Source organism: Gopherus evgoodei, chromosome 3, assembly GCF_007399415.2.
Source record: "Gopherus evgoodei ecotype Sinaloan lineage chromosome 3, rGopEvg1_v1.p, whole genome shotgun sequence".
Taxonomy (NCBI): domain Eukaryota; kingdom Metazoa; phylum Chordata; order Testudines; family Testudinidae; genus Gopherus; species Gopherus evgoodei.
The window spans coordinates 23,741,443-23,758,713 of NC_044324.1; the positions used below are offsets into that span (position 1 = coordinate 23,741,443).

At 44.5% G+C, this 17,271-nt stretch overlaps 1 protein-coding gene across 2 annotated transcripts in view; it reads right to left on the reverse strand.

Moving 5' to 3' along the window:
- CLIC5 (chloride intracellular channel 5) overlaps positions 1–11,507 on the reverse strand; it is a 136,338-nt gene extending 124,831 nt beyond the window's left edge. The window contains exons 1-3 of one of the 2 annotated variants that reach the window (XM_030555264.1): positions 11,476–11,507; positions 9,331–9,423; positions 4,023–4,624 (exon numbers count right to left, since the gene is read on the reverse strand). In XM_030555264.1, the coding sequence (XP_030411124.1) occupies positions 4,023–4,624; positions 9,331–9,373 (645 nt within the window). In that variant the 5' untranslated portion in view covers positions 9,374–9,423; positions 11,476–11,507. Of the gene's footprint in view, positions 1–4,022; positions 4,625–7,132; positions 7,226–9,330; positions 9,424–11,475 lie in introns of those variants that run through there. The other variant, XM_030555265.1, reaches the window with a different exon arrangement.
- Positions 11,508–17,271: the final 5,764 nt, after the last annotated feature.

Consider the following 17,271-nt stretch of genomic DNA (forward strand, 5'->3'; position numbering starts at 1 on the left):
GAAGTTTGACTGAGACTGTTTGATACCGTGGTAAAGAGTCAGCATGCACCAGCATTTATAGCTATCTGAGATACTGCAATTATTCTCCTATCTAAAACGAGTTTGGACTGAGCTACTTCCAGATTATACAGTGAGCTGGCTGCCATTTTGTTTTCCGGTTCCTTCTCCCCAGCTCTGTCAGCAGCCATCTTTGTCTGAGGTTGACATCTCTGACCAGTCCCAAAGGTCTACTGCTGCCTGGAAGGAGGGAGGGACGGAGAGAGGGATCTCTGTGTGTGTGTGCACGTGCGCTACTCCTGCCAAAGGGAAGGGATCCTTCCAGATTGCTACCAAGTGTATGGGAAGGCAAACCCAGAAGAGGATGACAACAGTTTGAAAACAACCATCCAGCAAACCTGACTAAGATGCGTAAGACATAGCACGCCATCCAGCCCAGAGGAGCAATCACAGGCTCCACAGCCAGAGCAGGAAGCTGAAGAGCCAGCTGAGCAGAGCCTAGCTGTGGGAGAACCCAAAGGATGAAGAGTTCAGCCACTGGGGCAGTCATAAAGGAAGCAGAGCACAGCCAGGGGACGCAGACCCTATCAAGAGAGAAGCTGGGTTCTGAGCAGAGTCCACTGGGGGGAAATTAGAAAAGGAGGTGAGCATAGTCTCAGGGGCACCAAAAGGAAAATGAGCCGAGCCTTGGGAGGAGTCAGAGAGGTAGCAGAGCCCAACTGCAGGGAACAAGGGTGAACCAGATAGAGAGCAAAGTTCAGATGGTGAAAAAACAGGAATAGCAGAGTCCAGATGGGACATCAGGGCAAGTCAGAGGGAACAGAATACAGATAATATAAGCCACTCCTATTTTGATTTTATCATGCTTTATCATTTCTTAAATAGTTCATTTGTTCTAAAATATAGAACTGGTGCACAGAAACCTTGGGATTTGGTGGGCTGTATTAGAAACACATTGTCCATTATTAATTATCTGTTGTTGTTTGTCCAAAGGCTCAGTTCCTAAATGTAATGGAGATGATAGAGGAGGAAGTCTATTTTGCAGTCCTTGTTCTAAATTAGCAACAATCACAAGTGATAGAAGAGAGAAAGATGCATTCCCAATCTCTAGGTGGAGACCCCTTTTAAGTTGCCATTCTCCTCACCCACAGAGGAGTGAAAAACACCAGGGAAGCTCCCTGAATGAATCATACAGAAATCCAAATCATTCCCCTTCCAGTCCCAACCATCCATGATGGTTCTGTGTGCAGATCTCTTTTCTCCTGCATGGAAAGGTAGGAAACAACAACCACCCCTGAAACCTGTGTATGTGCTCTGTGGGACTGTGCTCCACTTTGGGGATAGAGGTGGAACCTGGGTCAGTTGGAGGCTAGAGTGGGAGGGCTGGGGCCAGAGCTGGTGGCGATGCACATTATCTCCTCTCTGGCTCCATCTTGCTTAGGTAGACAAGATAATACAGACTGGGGACCCTTCTCACAGGAGAGGTTGCAGATGAGGGGCAGGAGGGGGAGGAAGTGCCAGCTAGCACAGCTCTATTGGAGCAACATTGCCAGGGAGCTGAGGAGCCACCAGAGGCCAAAGCCAGTTCACATGAACAGGGCAACTGTGAGGATGGACCTGGTCCTCTGCAGATACCCCTGATTCCTGCACTGATTCCCACTACAACTGTCCATCCCACAAGATGATGTGGAGGGATTTCCAGCAGGGGATCCTTGCAGAGATTTTCTCCCCTAAAGCCTTCTTCTAGAGGTTTTACCATGGGAAGGAATGATCTGGGTCAGAGTTTCCAGTCCCCGATGCAGATCATTTCCATATAAGAGATGATCTGGTTCATGAGGCAGGGTTTTTTTGACTTTTTTTAGTTCAGGTTCGTTAGTCCTGATTCTCTTCTCACTTATTACTGTTTTATACTAATTGATGTCAATGAAGTTGCTCCTGACTTACACAGAAAAAGTGAGAAGAGGATCAGCCCCTTTGTTCTTCTGAATGAATCCCACTCACTCCTGGCATCAGCTTGATCAGTCTTGCTAATCATTAGCTGAATTTCACATGTATAAAGCTGAATTACAATAGGGTTTTTTAGCATCTTCCATGCAACTTGTACACCAAAATGTTCTACAGAGTACCTGTAAGTTTCATATAAGGAAGTGAGTAAAGTATAGATAAGGAAGGAAAGATTTGTTTTCAGCTTGAGATTTGAAATGAGATGGAGAGTTGAACAAGTGGAGAGAAAAAGGGCTATTGCAGATGGTACAAGCTGCAGAGGGACAAATTCAACAATGGGGGTAAGAATAAATTAAGGGACAAATAGTAGTAATTTCAAAATCTAAAAATGTTAAAAACCCTGTTAAAGTTCCTAAGGAAACAAAATATACTGAACTATTACATTGTTTACAAAACCCAAGCACTTATAAACATGGAAATGAATGGGAAAGGGCATCATAAATCTTACAGCGCCCACATAATAAACACCTCCTTATCAAATACCATGAGCCAGTTGCCACTTGAGGTACAGGAAGATATTTGTTAGCTGTCAAGTATAGACAGGATTCTTATGTTCTTTCTAAACAGTAACCAAACAACAGAAGGCAACTTGCTCTCACACATCATGCCCTAGCCTGCTCCCATTGCTATCAGTGGCAAAAGCTTCTCATTTGCATCAATGGGAACAAAAAGTGGACCCAAAGCTATCCCACAAGGAAAATGCTGGATTCTTCCAATGAGACTGGATGCCTTCCTAGAAGATGTGCTTTAGTCAAACACAAATTATTGGACTCAGTACAGGGGTAATTGGGTGACATTCGGTGGCCTTGTGTTATCTGAGATTTCAGATCAGATAATCTAATGGTCCCTTCTGGTCTTAAAATCTATGAATAAAAATAATTAATAACAGTGCATGAATTTTCAAGGGGATTTAACTGTATAACTAGGATAACTGAAGGGACTGTAACAAGACATTTTTTACCTAGAGGGAGAGACAGGCACATTAAACAAAGGAAAAAAATGTTCAAATCATAGTATTTTAATGCCTTGTAATTGGAAAATAGTTTGATTAATCCATTTATATCGTCCAGAAGTGTTCTCCTTTATTCTCTAAGAAAATATGGCAATTTCCCAGCAAAACTAATTTTCCAAACCAAAGGCGTAGGGACTTTGTAATGGAAGCTGATTGCCAGAATATCATATTATCTGAGAGGGCTTGTAAAAGACAAACCTTCCCCTCTCACTATCTCACGTCAATGCAAAGGTCATTATATGTTCTTGCTTAATATGCTCAATATCAAATGTTAAAATTGCTGAGAGCATTAGTGGTAACACAAACTCATATTCAACTTTCAAAATATTCAGCTCACTTAGGGCCAGATTCTGATATGGACTATTCAACATGAATAAGGGTAACTCCCCAAGTCGTCCCATTCAAGTTACTGGGATTAATCAATATTGAGAAAGGAGGTGTAAAGAGAGGTTTTCTGAAGGAAAATACAACATTTATTTAAGAGCTTAGAATGTGATTTAGAAACTCAACAAGGGAAAGAGTGAAACTGACTCCCTAGTGATTCAGACCTGACTTGAATTTCACTAATAGGCACTTAAAATCTGCATCACAGAAATAACAATCCAATTTGTTGTAATAAATAAGTTGGATCTGTTCCAAAGACGAACATGGGAAAGACTTTCCCTGTCATTCTTCATTCTGAAGATTTGTTTTCCTTTATAATATTATATGTATAGCACTTGATCCATAGCCCACTGAATAGGAGTCTTTTCAATGATTCATAGGCCTCTCTAGCACTTTTCATCCAAAGATCTCAAAACCAGTATATATGGGTGGTTAAGCAGTATTATCCCCATTTTACATGGAAAAAGGGAGTCACAGAGAGGGTAAGTGACTTGTCCAATTTCATGCAGAATGTCACTGAAAGAGCTGGGGGCAGAACTTAGCGCACACTTCAGTGAAGCTGAGGATACTTGGATTGATTCTGGTTCTAATGCTACTGTACACGTCTAGGAGCACAAGCCCTTACCTTAACAAAGAGGAAAATTTCACACTCCTTCTGAAAGTTGTCAGTTTCTCCCAAGTTGTTGTTAGCTGGAAATCTGGTGGAAGTTGGGAAGGTGGGGGAAGTACCCGGGCTCTTACGAAGACTGAATCCAGTAGGAGATGGGATATTATTTCCAAACACCATCCTCTCTACACGTTCATCACTGGGCCTTGGGCTTATCATCTCCATCTCTTCCTGGCGATGCTGGTCCTCTTCAGCCCCTTGCTGAGAGGAAGCTGAACCATCCTCCCCATCAGCTCCTTGCTGAGATGACACAGAATTACTGCGGCTGTGTCCTGGGCTCTCTTGACAGCTGATGTCCATGCTTTCTGGAGTGGTGGTGGAAGAAGGAGATGCTGGGTCTTCATGGACTTGCTCATAAAGATGATCCTCTTTTGCCTCCTCTGAATCAGGAATCTCCTCTTTTGCCTCCTCTGAATCAGGATTCTCCTCTTTTGCCGCCTCTGAATCAGGAATCTCATAGAGGCCAGTGTTCTCTACATTTTCATAGACATTGGCAAAGCCCCCATTTTCCATGCTGGCTGGTTGGTTGGATTTTGCCTCTCTTTTGGTATCTTGAAGGGCTGGAGATGACAACAGATAAACACTGTTTAAAAGGAAGCAGTGTTTGTGGCGTGCTTTTTGAATGCACTGGTACACATGACAGGTTTCCAACAATCATTTACGGAGAGCTTTAAATCAACAAACTATACTCCACCGAAGTCAAAGATAAGACTAGCTCACTTTTAACCACTTCCTGGCTCAGAGCACTTGCAACTATATTTAATCACCATTTGCTCTTCCCAATATATCTTAGTCAGACATTTGTACATATACAATGAATCCAACTCAGATAATTACCAGAGAACAATAAAAGTCAGTGGTCTTTATCTGAAGGTCTAATATACCTTGGGGATACTTTGCTTAAAGTCTGGAGGAGGTAGATCTCACTGAACTGATTTTTGGGGCATCAGTGAAAAGCAAGGGCACCTATTCCTCTGATCACAAAATGCCACCAACAATGTAATGGTTGTTGGTTCATCACAAGCCAGTGAAGAATCAATTACTGAAAAATAAATTCAAGAAGTATCACAGGGGATAAGGCACCAGACTGGTTGTCTTGAAACTTGCATTCTCTTCAGGGCTCTGCCACTGACACACTATTTGATCTTTGGCAAGTCACTTCACTTCTGTCTGCCTCAACTTGCCCACTTGTAAAGTGGGGACAATAACATTTATCCATATTTGTAAATTGCTTTGAAATCTAGAAATAAAGCACTATAAGTGTTGTGTTATATTACATTTAAAATGTATTATATGTATCTGTCATTTACATCCAGGTTCTTTATATGACAGTTTTTCTTAGAGAGGCCCCAACTCATAAAGCTCGGATCTGGAGCTGAACTTTCCAAAGTTTGGAGAGGTACCGATCTAGTGATTGGATTAAGATATCTCTCATTTTCATGCATCTTCTGCTCTTTGACTATCTTTCTTTTCTTAGGGCTCAACTGCATTCAATCTTGCATGGGTGTGTAAGGAAGGAGAGAAGATGCAAGGAGACCTTTCCTCCTGCACCCTGAGCCAAGGACTTGGCACAGTGAAGTCCTTGTGCTTCTCTGAGTTGACTGCTACAACCAGTGGTGGATTCCCCAAAGGGACAGGAGAGGTTCGGGGGAGAGCAGAACTAATACCCCACCCATCTCTGCACAGAACAAATCGATGCACACACTCAGGGGTGAAAGTAACTTAAAGGACTTACCGGTATTCCAGAGTTTTGCAGAGGGGGAGGGGCCTCAACCGGAAGAGGCGTGGCCTCTATCAGAAGAGGTGGGGCCTTTAAATCCCAGGGATTTTAAATCAGGATTTAAAGGGCTCAGGGATTCAGCTGAAGCTAGGAGCCGGGCCCTTTAAATCACCCCCAGAGCTATCAGATGCAGAGGCGGCTGGGAGCCCTGGGGTTTGGGCAAGGGCGAAAGTAATTTACATTTCTTACCCATATGATCCAATCGCAAGCAACCCACCTCTCCTACGTACTTCATGGATCCCTCCCATTGCATGACATAAATAGAGAAAATAAAGCTACTATTACTACTACCAGTACTGTCTGTAATAAAAGTTTACTATTGGAATAAGCCTGAAAAAGTGAAAACTCACTGTCACATTTTTCTCCATGCCTTCCCTCCTCCTCCAGCCAGGCTGGCGACACTAGGCTCTGTGCTTTCTCCCTGGCACTCAGCAGCTGCAGGGGCTTCCCTCTAGCTTGCAGCAGGGAGACTGGCAAAGGGAGGGAGAAGCCTGCCTCCTGCACAGGAACAGTTTAAACTCAGCTTTTCCCTGAGCAGTTCAGTAACATTTCAAAGAGGATCTGCAAGCAGTTTGGACATCACAACCATGATCCTCTGCTGGGGAGGGAATGGAATAAATTTGAACTTGAAAATGGTTCCTGATTTTGATTGTGGTTTTTTGTATATAGGAGATCCCCCTCATCCTGGGGGCAGAAAAGAACTGCCCCTGCTCTGGTCACACACCCCCTCACCACCCGCCACAACAACAACAACGGGGAATGAAATTAACAAGGATGCCAGAAATGGCTCCTAACTCTGGGGATTGAACTGCGCAGGGAACAGCTGAGTTTAAACTGTTCTTATGCAGGCAGCAGCAGGCATTTCAGCCAGTCTCCCTACTGCAAGCTAGAGCCTAGAGAAGAACCCCTGCTGTGGAGGGTGGTGAGGAGGAATGCAGAGCCTTTCCTGCAGCCGAGCTGGAGGAGGGGGAGGGAGGAGACGAGAAACCAATGTGACAATGAGTTTTCCCCTTCCACCTGCTTTTATTAGCTCTGGATTTAAGCTGTGCAGCCAAATGATTGTATTTGTTGTGTATTGGAGAGATCCCCTCATCCCGGGAGCAGAAAAGGACTGCCCCTGCCATGGTCAAACACATCCTCCCCCAAGATAATGTGGGTGAAATTAACAAGGATGCCAGAAACCACTCCTAAACCCCGGGGGCTGAACCACTCAGGGAACAGCTGAGTTTAAACTATTCTTATGCATGGGGCAGGCTTCTCCCTCCCTCAGGCAGTCTCCTTTTCTTACCGGTCTTCCGTGCCTGCCTGTATCGGCTTACTTTCACCTCTGCACACACTACACCCCTGTCAAAAGGTGGTGCGGCAGATGCTGTCTCCCTGAGATCAGGAGGCTGTGGATTAAAATCATTATTTTTGTATTCAGCCTATTGAAGTAACAATAGAAGTCAAGCTGCAAAAGTGTAGCAGCCTTTAAATCTACGGGCAGCTGGATTCATCACCTAAGTCATTCTGATTTACCTAAATGTAATTTTTATATAGACAATACAAATGCTGCAAGTGGAGTTTGCATTCCCTATCTGGAACTAACACCATTCCGCATAGATAGAGTTAAATAACAGAAGTACAATGAAATACCTTGACAAATGATTACTTTCCTGGATAGGCACAAACTGAGGACTTCAGGGATGTATAATTCATATTCATTGTCAAGTATCAGAGGGGTAGCCGTGTTAGTCTGGATCCGTAAAAGCAGCAAAGAATCCTGTGGCACCTTATAGACTAACAGATGTTTTGGAGCATGAGCTTTTGTGTGTCATGCATGTCATGCATCCGACGAAGTGGGTATTCACCCACGAAAGCTCATGCTCCAAAATGTCTGTTAGTCTATAATGTGCCACAGGATTCTTTGCTGCTTTCTCATATTCAGTGTGTTACTCATGTAATCCTGCCAGATCCACAAGCAATGTCAGGAAGCAGAACAAAGCCATTTCCCCTTTACTGTTTCCATGTGTAACTGGCACACTGCTTGAACATCTTCTCAAATTCAAATTAAAAGATTATCAAACATATATCAAACATCATCAAAAATCATGTGTCAGGCTCCCATAACCAAGTGATTGGCTTACAAATGATGAGATTTTAAAATAATAAATATGGAGTTCTTTTAATTTACTTTCTGTTTTTCAAACCTCACAAGTTATTGGGTCCTGTTTTCATGCTTTTCTGTGCAATCATGAAGGTTAGAAACATACATTTTTAAAATGAAAGCTGAAATTCTTGAATAATCATTTGCCTGCTGGACCTGGAGCTTCCAATAAAACATGAAGGGTTACATTCTGGCTCCACTGAAGCCAATGGGAGCTTTGCCATTAAACAAAGCTAGGATCTCACATCAGATATTGCAAAACTTGCAGTTCAATCATGAGAGTTGGCATCAATGACATTTTGATGGGCTCTTAAATCTACACAGCTCCCAAAAACTACATTAAGGGCCTGATTCCACAGTCCTAGGCAAACACCCTGTTTCCTCCTCTATGAATGTGGAGGTCCCCCTGGTGGTGAAACCGGTGCAATTGCACTCCATAAGAGGGCTGAATTCAAAGCAGGGAGTTGTACAGCACAAGAACTCAGTTTCATGAGAGCTCCCTGAATAAGAAGGGGGCCAGGCAATGGTTGCAAAAGCCAGAAGATCTTCTGCTGTAGGAAACCTTCAGCTGGTCTCACACATAGAGCAGATATGCTAAGATGCTTCCGCAGGGCAACTTCATGAAAATGTGCATCTCTCCCAGCACACAAGTCTGCTACTTGGGCTGAGCACTAGAGCAGTGGATATGGCCTCAAATGCACACCCAACACAACCATCGGCTTAAATGGAATGCTTGGGTGCACGAGAGAAGTAGGGTCATGCCTTATGACTTGTTTTCTTTATCCCTCTGAATTTTATAGAGCATACTGTGTGGATCCACCCCCACCCTATAAAACAGAAGGTGTATCTCAGGGAAGATGGATGGGGATGGAGAGATAGCACCTGAAAGTTGCAGTTGAGTTCAGAAATGTTATTTCAACAGTAGCATTTTAAAAAGGCTTTGCGGTAGAAGCATCTCTTTCCATATTCATCTTGCAGAGTGAAATGTGTTGCCCTACAACAGCTGCCTCGGTCCATCCTTCTCCAAACTTACCCCTTCTTTAATATGCCTTCTTGGCTTTTTGGACCTTTGTTAGAGTTTATTGTTTGTTATTCTGTTATATACAGCTCAAAGAACCTGGGAGGGATGGGAAGAAGGGGAGCCCGTTGGTTTTGTATGACATTTTTATTTGGTTTTCAAATTTTCTTGCTTTTAAGAAAACGCTTTGCGTGTTTTCAAGCTTTTCAATAACATAGATGCACTTTGCAGTCTAACCTCTGCTGTTCAAAGACTTCTCTTATGAAGGGCTCCATGCTGTAAGAACTCTCTGGGCATAACTCCCATTGATTTCAAGAGATACCTGATGCACAGAGTGCTTGCAGGATCAGATCCTCTAAGACCATCAAAATGCTTCCCTTGTCCTCTCCCTGCTGCCACCCAGTCTTAAAAATCACTGAGAAGGGAAAAAAGAAAAAACTATCATCACTATTGATGACTGCTTTAGAGGAGAACCAACATGCAGCTTCTATAGACCTAAATCACCACAATCAGATTTTCGCAGAGAAAGCAATTGCAGTAAGTAGCAGCACCTGCTGGAAATGAACAAGAAGGCAGGTAACATACAAATATTATGCAACAGTTTGAAACTTGGTGTTTCATATTTTTGAATAATAAAATCCCTTTCACCACTTCTCTTTCCCCACCCCAGTGCTTGCACAGATCACAGCTTCATTTCTCTGGACGATCGGGACTTGACTCCACTGTCTTGCACTTTAGTTATTTATGCTTTTTATTCATTATTTTTTAACATTTATATTGGTCACAACCAAGCTGGGCCTTAGTGTACCAGGCCCTGTACAAATATAATAAATGAGAGTTCCTGCTCCAAAAAACTCACAATCAAAAGGTTTCCTACAATTTATACCTGTGCAAAGTGTGTGCAAAATGGGTGTAGAATGCTACTCTGATCTCATAGCATTTTATATCTACTTTGCACAGTATAAAGGACTATATAAGGTGCAAAGCAGTGAAGAATCTGGCCCTCTCCCTGCATCTAAGAAAGTATTTATTCAAAATGAATCTGGGAAATGAAGAACAGACACCCTTTTCACCTTACGGCTTTATCTTCACTACAAACTTTTGTGTTCAAATACACTGAAAAGTCAAATTAACTAAAATGATTCTGACTATGACTTCACAGTTAGTATGGGTAAAACCAAGTTATTATCAATGGGTAAAATTTTCAATGGGTAAAAAGTATTTTTCTTTTCTTAATTAATTCTCTTTCTTTGAGATAATATACATTAGGCAGGCTGAGTTGCTTATTTAGACCATCCAGACTCAACAAGCCTGGTACTGTATTTTTTCATAGAATCACAGATTTTTTTAGACCAGAGCAGACCTTTCAATCATACAGTCTGACTTACTGTATAACAGAGGCTATAGAATTTCACCCAGTTATCCCTGTATTGAGTCCAATAATTTGTGTTTAATTAAAGTATATCTTCTTCAAGACTTCAAGAGATGGAAAATCCACCACATCCATTGGTAGTTTGTTCCAATAATCAATCAACTTTGCTGTTAAAAAGATGTGCTTTTTTCTGATTTGAATTTGTCTGCCTTTAACTTCCAGACAGTAGTTCCCATTGTGCCTTTCTCTGTTGTATTAAAGAGCCCATTACTACCAGTATTTTCTCTCCATAAAGGTATTTATATGTTGTAATCAAGATATTTTCTGATCTTTTTGATAAACTAAACAGATGGAGCTCCTTCAGTTTAGCACTCTGAGGCATTTTTCCCAGCCCTTGAATATTGTTTGTGGCTCCTCTTTGTACCCTCTTCACCCTCCCTTTGGTTCGGATCCCACTTTAATCCACTGGGAGTGCAGGAGGGAGCTCTGGGCTGGGGCAGAGGGTTGGGGTGCAGGAGGGGGTGCAGGCTGCAGGCTATGGAAGGGGGCTCAGGGCAGGGGTACAGGCTCTGGGAGGAAGTTACGGTGCGGGAGGGGTGCAGGGCTGGGGAAGAGGGTTGGGGCACAGGAGCAGGTTCTGAGCTAACTTCCCTCTAAGCTGCATGGCCACACAGCAACCTATTAAGCACTATGCAGGCACTCAGGGCTGTGGGGGGAGAGATTCCTCTCCCCCAGCCCTAGCCACAGTCCAGCTACAGACGTGCCACAACTTGGTGAGATGTGCCCCTCCCCGACCCCAATCCAGCCCAGCCCTGCCGCGGCTGGGGGAGACACACCTGTTCCCTGGCCCCAACCCAGCCCCGGTCTTGCGGTGGTCATGGGAGAGGCGCTTCTCCCACGGCCCCAACCGTGGTGGGGAGAGGCAACCCTCCCCCCACCCTAGGCTCTCTCCCTGTTGCAGCCTCAGCAGCCAGCACCCCAAACCCCTCATCCCCAGCCCCACAAATGCAAAAAATGGATTGTAAAAAGAACCAAACATCACGCATGCCAAGTCTTCAGCAGGAGTTGACACATTCTTGTGTGACATTTACTCACGACCTTGCTTCTTGCAGATCGGACTACACAGCCACAAGGAGATATCATGATGTCATTGTGAAATATAACAAACAGCCATACACATGTGACCTTAGGAGTATCATTTTGTAGGGAGTGGGAGGACCTGTGCGAGTAGAGTTCCTCTCCTTTTACATTTATTTCTTCAGATTAAAGGGACATTATCAACTTCAAATCTAATCAATTTAATAAAATTAAAAATAGTTGCAGGTCCTACACCTGCCACTTTATGGTTTTATAAATCACATTTTCTAATATTTTTGTGTTTTCTCTCCCCTCAGCAGTGTGCAAGATCCACAAACACCAGTGGAAACTGACTGACTCATAGACTGTTCAGGGGGAAAATATAGAACTAACTATGCATAAAGCTCTGCCCAATGCATAAAATAAACTGAAAAAATACAGAAAAATATTTTTTTCCTCTACAAGTTCCGTTATAGTAATCTAATTATTACTGGTAACAGAATAGTAATAAGGAAATGTGTGATTTTAAGGAGATGGTATTCCCTGAAATTTAAGAACAAATTTAATGCAGTAAAATTTCACATTTGTTTTTATTTGAACCAAAATCAAAAGTTAGGAATTGTTTTTCATTAATGGAGGGTGGTTCCCAGCCTGCAGTCCCCTCTATTTTCTTAACAGGTTTAGCCAAGCACTGAGGTATTTTATAACCAACATATCTTTTGCAAATGGATGAAGAAAAGCACCTGTAACACCAGTACCCTTATACTGAGCTTTTTGAGACAAAGCATTATTTTTATTGCCGTGGCACTAAAATATGTGTTTGGTGCTCTATAGATTTAGAAAAAGACAGTCCCTTCCTGAAAGCCCTTGCAATCTAAACAGGTGAAAAGTTGGAGATTGGAGTACAACATACAAGCAAAGTGGTCTCGGTGACTAAAAGGACATGGCTTGCTAGTTCCCTGTTTTGACTTTGTTTTTATAAATAAAAATAAAATAAATATTATTGCTGACTCATTTTTGAAGGCATCGTGGTATAAATGGGTCTTAAAGGTCTTTTCTAGACTAGTATTTAAGGTTTGATGTTCAAGTACTAAGACATTTTAAAAGCACATAGAGTCAAGGCATGCTGCCTCTCACAGGGGTTAAACTGGACAAATAAAGTAGACTTAACTTCCAATAACTTCAATAGGATTTAAGCACATGCTTAAATGTTCTGGTGAACAGGGATGTGATTACTCACATTTTTAAGATTAAGCACATGAGTAAGTGCTTTGTGGAATTAAAGCCAATAGGAATATCCTTTTAACTCTGAAAATCTATCTGGATCATTGTATAAATAGAATGCTTCTACTCTAAGGAGTATGTTAGAGGCTGGTAAAGTGCCTGGTTGGTATGAAAAACAGGAAAATGTATAAAAAGATTACATAGGTTAAAGGGCTGGGAGCTCCCTCCTCTTGTTTCTGCACATTCTCCCACTCCCTTAAATTTCCTATGCTATAAAATGGCAAATATCTTTTTACAAGAATACAGTAAGGTCACTTATAAGGGACATATCCTTTTTCTACTGAAAAATGGCCATGCAGTAATTCATGTACATAAATACTTATCACTATGTCACATTCAAATCAAGGTTTGTGTTTTGTTTTGTTTAGGTCTGACCGGCTGCCAACATTCAACCTATTTTATCTGAATTCACCTGGGATGATTTATACACTTCTGTGGTTTACCACACCTTGAATACTGCATGCAGTGCCAGTCGCTCCGTCTCAAAAAGATATATTAGATTTGGAAAAGGTACACAGAAGGGCAATAAAAATGATTAGGGTATGGAACAGACTGGGACTATTCATTTTAGAAAATAAATGACTAAGGAGAGATATGGTAAAGGTTTATAAAATCAGTAATGGTGTGGAGAAAATAAATAAGAAAGTGTTATTTACCCCTTCACATAAAACAAGAACTAAGGGTCACCCAATCAAATTACTAGGCAGCAGATTTACAATAAACATAAGGAAGTACTTCATACAACAACCATCAACCTGTGGTACTCGTTGCCAGGAGATATGAAGGCCAAAAGTATAAATGGGTTAAAAAAATAATTAAGTATGTTCAGAGAGGATAGATCCATCAATGGCAATTAGCCAAGGTGATCAGGGATGCAATACCATGCTCTGGGTATTCCTAAACTTCTAACTGCCCGAAGCTGGGACTGGACAACAGGGGATGGATCACTCATTAATTTCCCTGTTCTGTTAATTTCCTCCAAAGCATCTGGCACTGGCTGCTGTCAGAAAACAGGATACTGAGCCAGATGGACCATGTCATACTCACTTGACTGAAGCACGGTCATGGACGGGTACAAACTGTTCAGGAAGGACAGGTGGGGGAGAAAAGGTGGAGGAGTTGCACTGTATGTAAGAGAGCAGAATGATTGCTCAGAGCTCCAGTATGAAAGAGAGCAGAATGATTGCTCAGAGCTCCAGTATGAAACTGGAGAAAAGCCTGTTGAGGGTCTTTGGATTGAGTTTGGTGGCAAGAACAATAAGCGTGATGTTGTGGTGTGTGTTTGCTATAGACCACCAGACCAGGAGGATGAAGTAGACGAAGCTTTCTTCAGACAACTAACTGAAGTTTCCAGATTGCAGGAGGCCCTAATTCTCATGGGGGACTGACATCTGCGGGGAGAGAAATACAGCAGTGCACAGACAATCCTGGAAGTTTTTGGAGAATGTTGGGGACAACTTCCTGGTACAAGTGTTGGACGAACCAACTGGGGGCCATACTCCTCTTGACATGCTGATCACAAACAGGGACAAATTGGTAGGGAAAGTAGAAGTGGGTGGCAACGTGGGACGCAGTGACCATGAGATGGTTGAGTTCAGGATCCTGACAAAAGGAAGAAAGGAGAGTAGCAGAATATGGAGTCTGGACTTCAGAAGAGCAGACTTTGGATCCCCTGGGAGGCTAACATGAGAGGGAAAGGAGTCCAGAAAAGCTTGCTGTATTTTAAAGAAGCCTTATAGAGGGCACAGAAACAAACCATCCCAATGTGCAGAAAGAATAGCAAATATGGCAGGTGACCAGCTTGGCTTAACAGTGAAATCTTCGGTGAGTTTAAACACAAAAAGGAAGCTTACAAGAAGTGGAAACTTGGACAGATGACTAGGAAGGAATATAAAAATATTACTCGAGCATGAAGGGGTGTAATCAGGAAGGCCAAAGCACAACTGGAGTTGCAGCTAGCAAGAGATGTGAAGGGTAACAACAAGGGTTTCTACAGGTGTGTTAGCAAGAAGAAGAAGGTCAGGGAAAGTGTGGGACCCTTACTGAATGGGGGAGGCAACCTACTGACAGATGATGGGGGAAAAGCCAGGGATGAAAGTAACTTACAGGATTTACCGGTACTGCCAGAGTCCTGAGGAGGGTGTGGCCTCATCCAGAAGAGGCGTGGCCTCAACCGGAAGAGGCAGTGCCTCTCAAGATTTAAAGGTCCTGGGGCACCGGCTGTGGCTGGGAACTCCAGGGCCCTTAAATCAACCAGGGGCTCCCAGCTGAAGAGGTGGCTAGGAGCCCCTGGGGCTCAGGGCCAAATTAAAGGGCCCGGGGCTCCGGCCGCCGCGGGAACCCCGAGCTTTGCCGGGCTGGGGCGGAATTTAAAGGGCCCAGAGCTCCTGCCGCTGCAGGGAGTCCCGAGCCCTTTAAATCCCGGTCCCAGCCCGGCCGCTGGAGCCGCGGCTGCGATTCAAAGGGCTCTGGGTTGCCCGCAGCCGCAGAGAGCTCTGAGACCTTTAAATCCTGGCCCCAGCCCGGCCACCGGAGCCACGGGCAGGATTTAAAGGGCTCTGGGCTGCCAGCCCAGAGCCCTTTAAATCCCCGCCACGGAAGCCGGTGCGGTCCAGCACAGCATACTGGCTCTTGCCGGTACACTGGACCAGACCGGACTGGCTTACTTTCACCTCTGGAAAAAGCTGAAGTACTTTTTTGCCTTGGTCTTCACAGACAAGGTCAGCTCCCAGACTGCTGCACTGGGCAGCACAGTATGGGGAGGAGGTGAGCAGCCCTCAGTGGTGAAAGAATAGGTTAAGGACCATTTAGAAAAGCTGGACATACATAAGTCCATGGGGCCAGATGCAATGCATCCGAAGGTGCCGAGGGAGTTGGCTGATGTGATTTCAGAGCTGCTAGCCATTATGTTTGAAAACACATGGCGATCAGGGGAGGTCCTGGATGAAAAAGGCAAATATAGTGCACATCTTTAAAAAAGGGAAGAAGGAAAATCTGGGGAACTACAGACCAGTCAGCCTCACCTCAGTCCCTGGAAAAAATCATGGAGCAGGTCCACAAGGAATCCATTTTGAAGCACTTGGAGGAGAGGAAGGTGATCAGGAACAGTGAACATGGATTCACTAAGGGTAAGTGACGCTTGAACATCCTGATTGCCTTGCCTTCTATGATGAGACAACTGGTTCTGTGGATAAGAGGAAAGTGGGGAACAGGATATATCTTGACTTTAGCAAAGTTTCTGATACAGTCTCCCACAGTATGCTTGCCAGCAAGATAAAGAAGTATAGATTGGATGAATGAACTATAAGGTGGATAGAAAGTTGGCTAGATCGTTGGGCTCTATGGGTAGTGATCAATGGCTCCATGTCTAGTTGGCAGCGGGTATCAAGCAGCGTCGGGTCGGTTTTGTTCAACATCTTCATTAATGATCTGGATGACTGGATGGATTGCTTCCTCACCAAGTTCACGGATGACACTAAGCTGGGGATAGAGGTAGATATGCTGGAGAGTAGGGATAGGGTCCAGAGTGACTTAGACAAATTGGAGGACTGGGCCAAAATAAATCAGATGATGGGAAGCTATGGCAGGATACAGGTGAGGGCTGTGGTGCCGGGGGGGGGGTTCAGTGGGAAGCTATGGCAGGATACAGGTGAGGGCCGTGGTGCTGGGGGGAGGGGTTCAGTGGGAAGCTATGGCAGGACACAGGTGCTGGCCCTGGTGCCACAGGGGCTCAATGGGAAGCTATGGCAGAATACAGGTGAGGGCCGTGGTGCCGGGGGGTTCAATGGGGCGCTATGGCAGGATACAGGTGAGGGCTGTGGTGCCGGGGGGTGCAATGGGAAGCTATGGCAGGATACAGGTGAGAGCTGTGGTGCTGTGGGGTTCAATGGGAAGCTATGGAAGGATACAGGTGAGGGCCGTGGTGCCAGGTGGTTCAACGGGAAGCTATGGCAGGATACAGGTGAGGGCTGTCGTGCCCGGCGGTTCAATGGGAAGCTTTGGCAGGATACAGGTGAGGGCCATGGTGCCGGGGGGCTCAATGGGAAGCTATGGCAGAATAGAGGTGAGGGCCGTGGTGCCAGGGGGTTCAGTGGGAAGCTATGGCAGGATACAGGTGAGGGCTGTGATGCCGGGGAGTTCAACGGGAAGCTATGGCAGGACACAGGTGAGGGCCGTGGTGCCGGGGGGTTCAGTGGGAAGCTATGGCAGGATACAGGTGAGGGCTGTGGTGCCAGGGGATTCAACGGGAAGCTATGGCAGGACACAGGTGCAGGCCGTGGTGCTGGGGGGTTCAATAGGAAGGTATGGCAGGATACAGGTGAGGGCCGTGGTGCCGGGGGGTTCAGTGGGAAACTATGGCAGGATACAGGTGGGGGCTGTGGAGCCGGGGGGTTCAGTGGGAATCTATGGCAGGATACAGGTGAGGGCTGTGGTGCCAGGGGACTCAACGGGAAGCTATGGCAGGACACAGGTGCAGGCCGTGGTGCCGGGCACGGGGGGGGGGGATTCAACGGGAAGCTATTGGAGGAT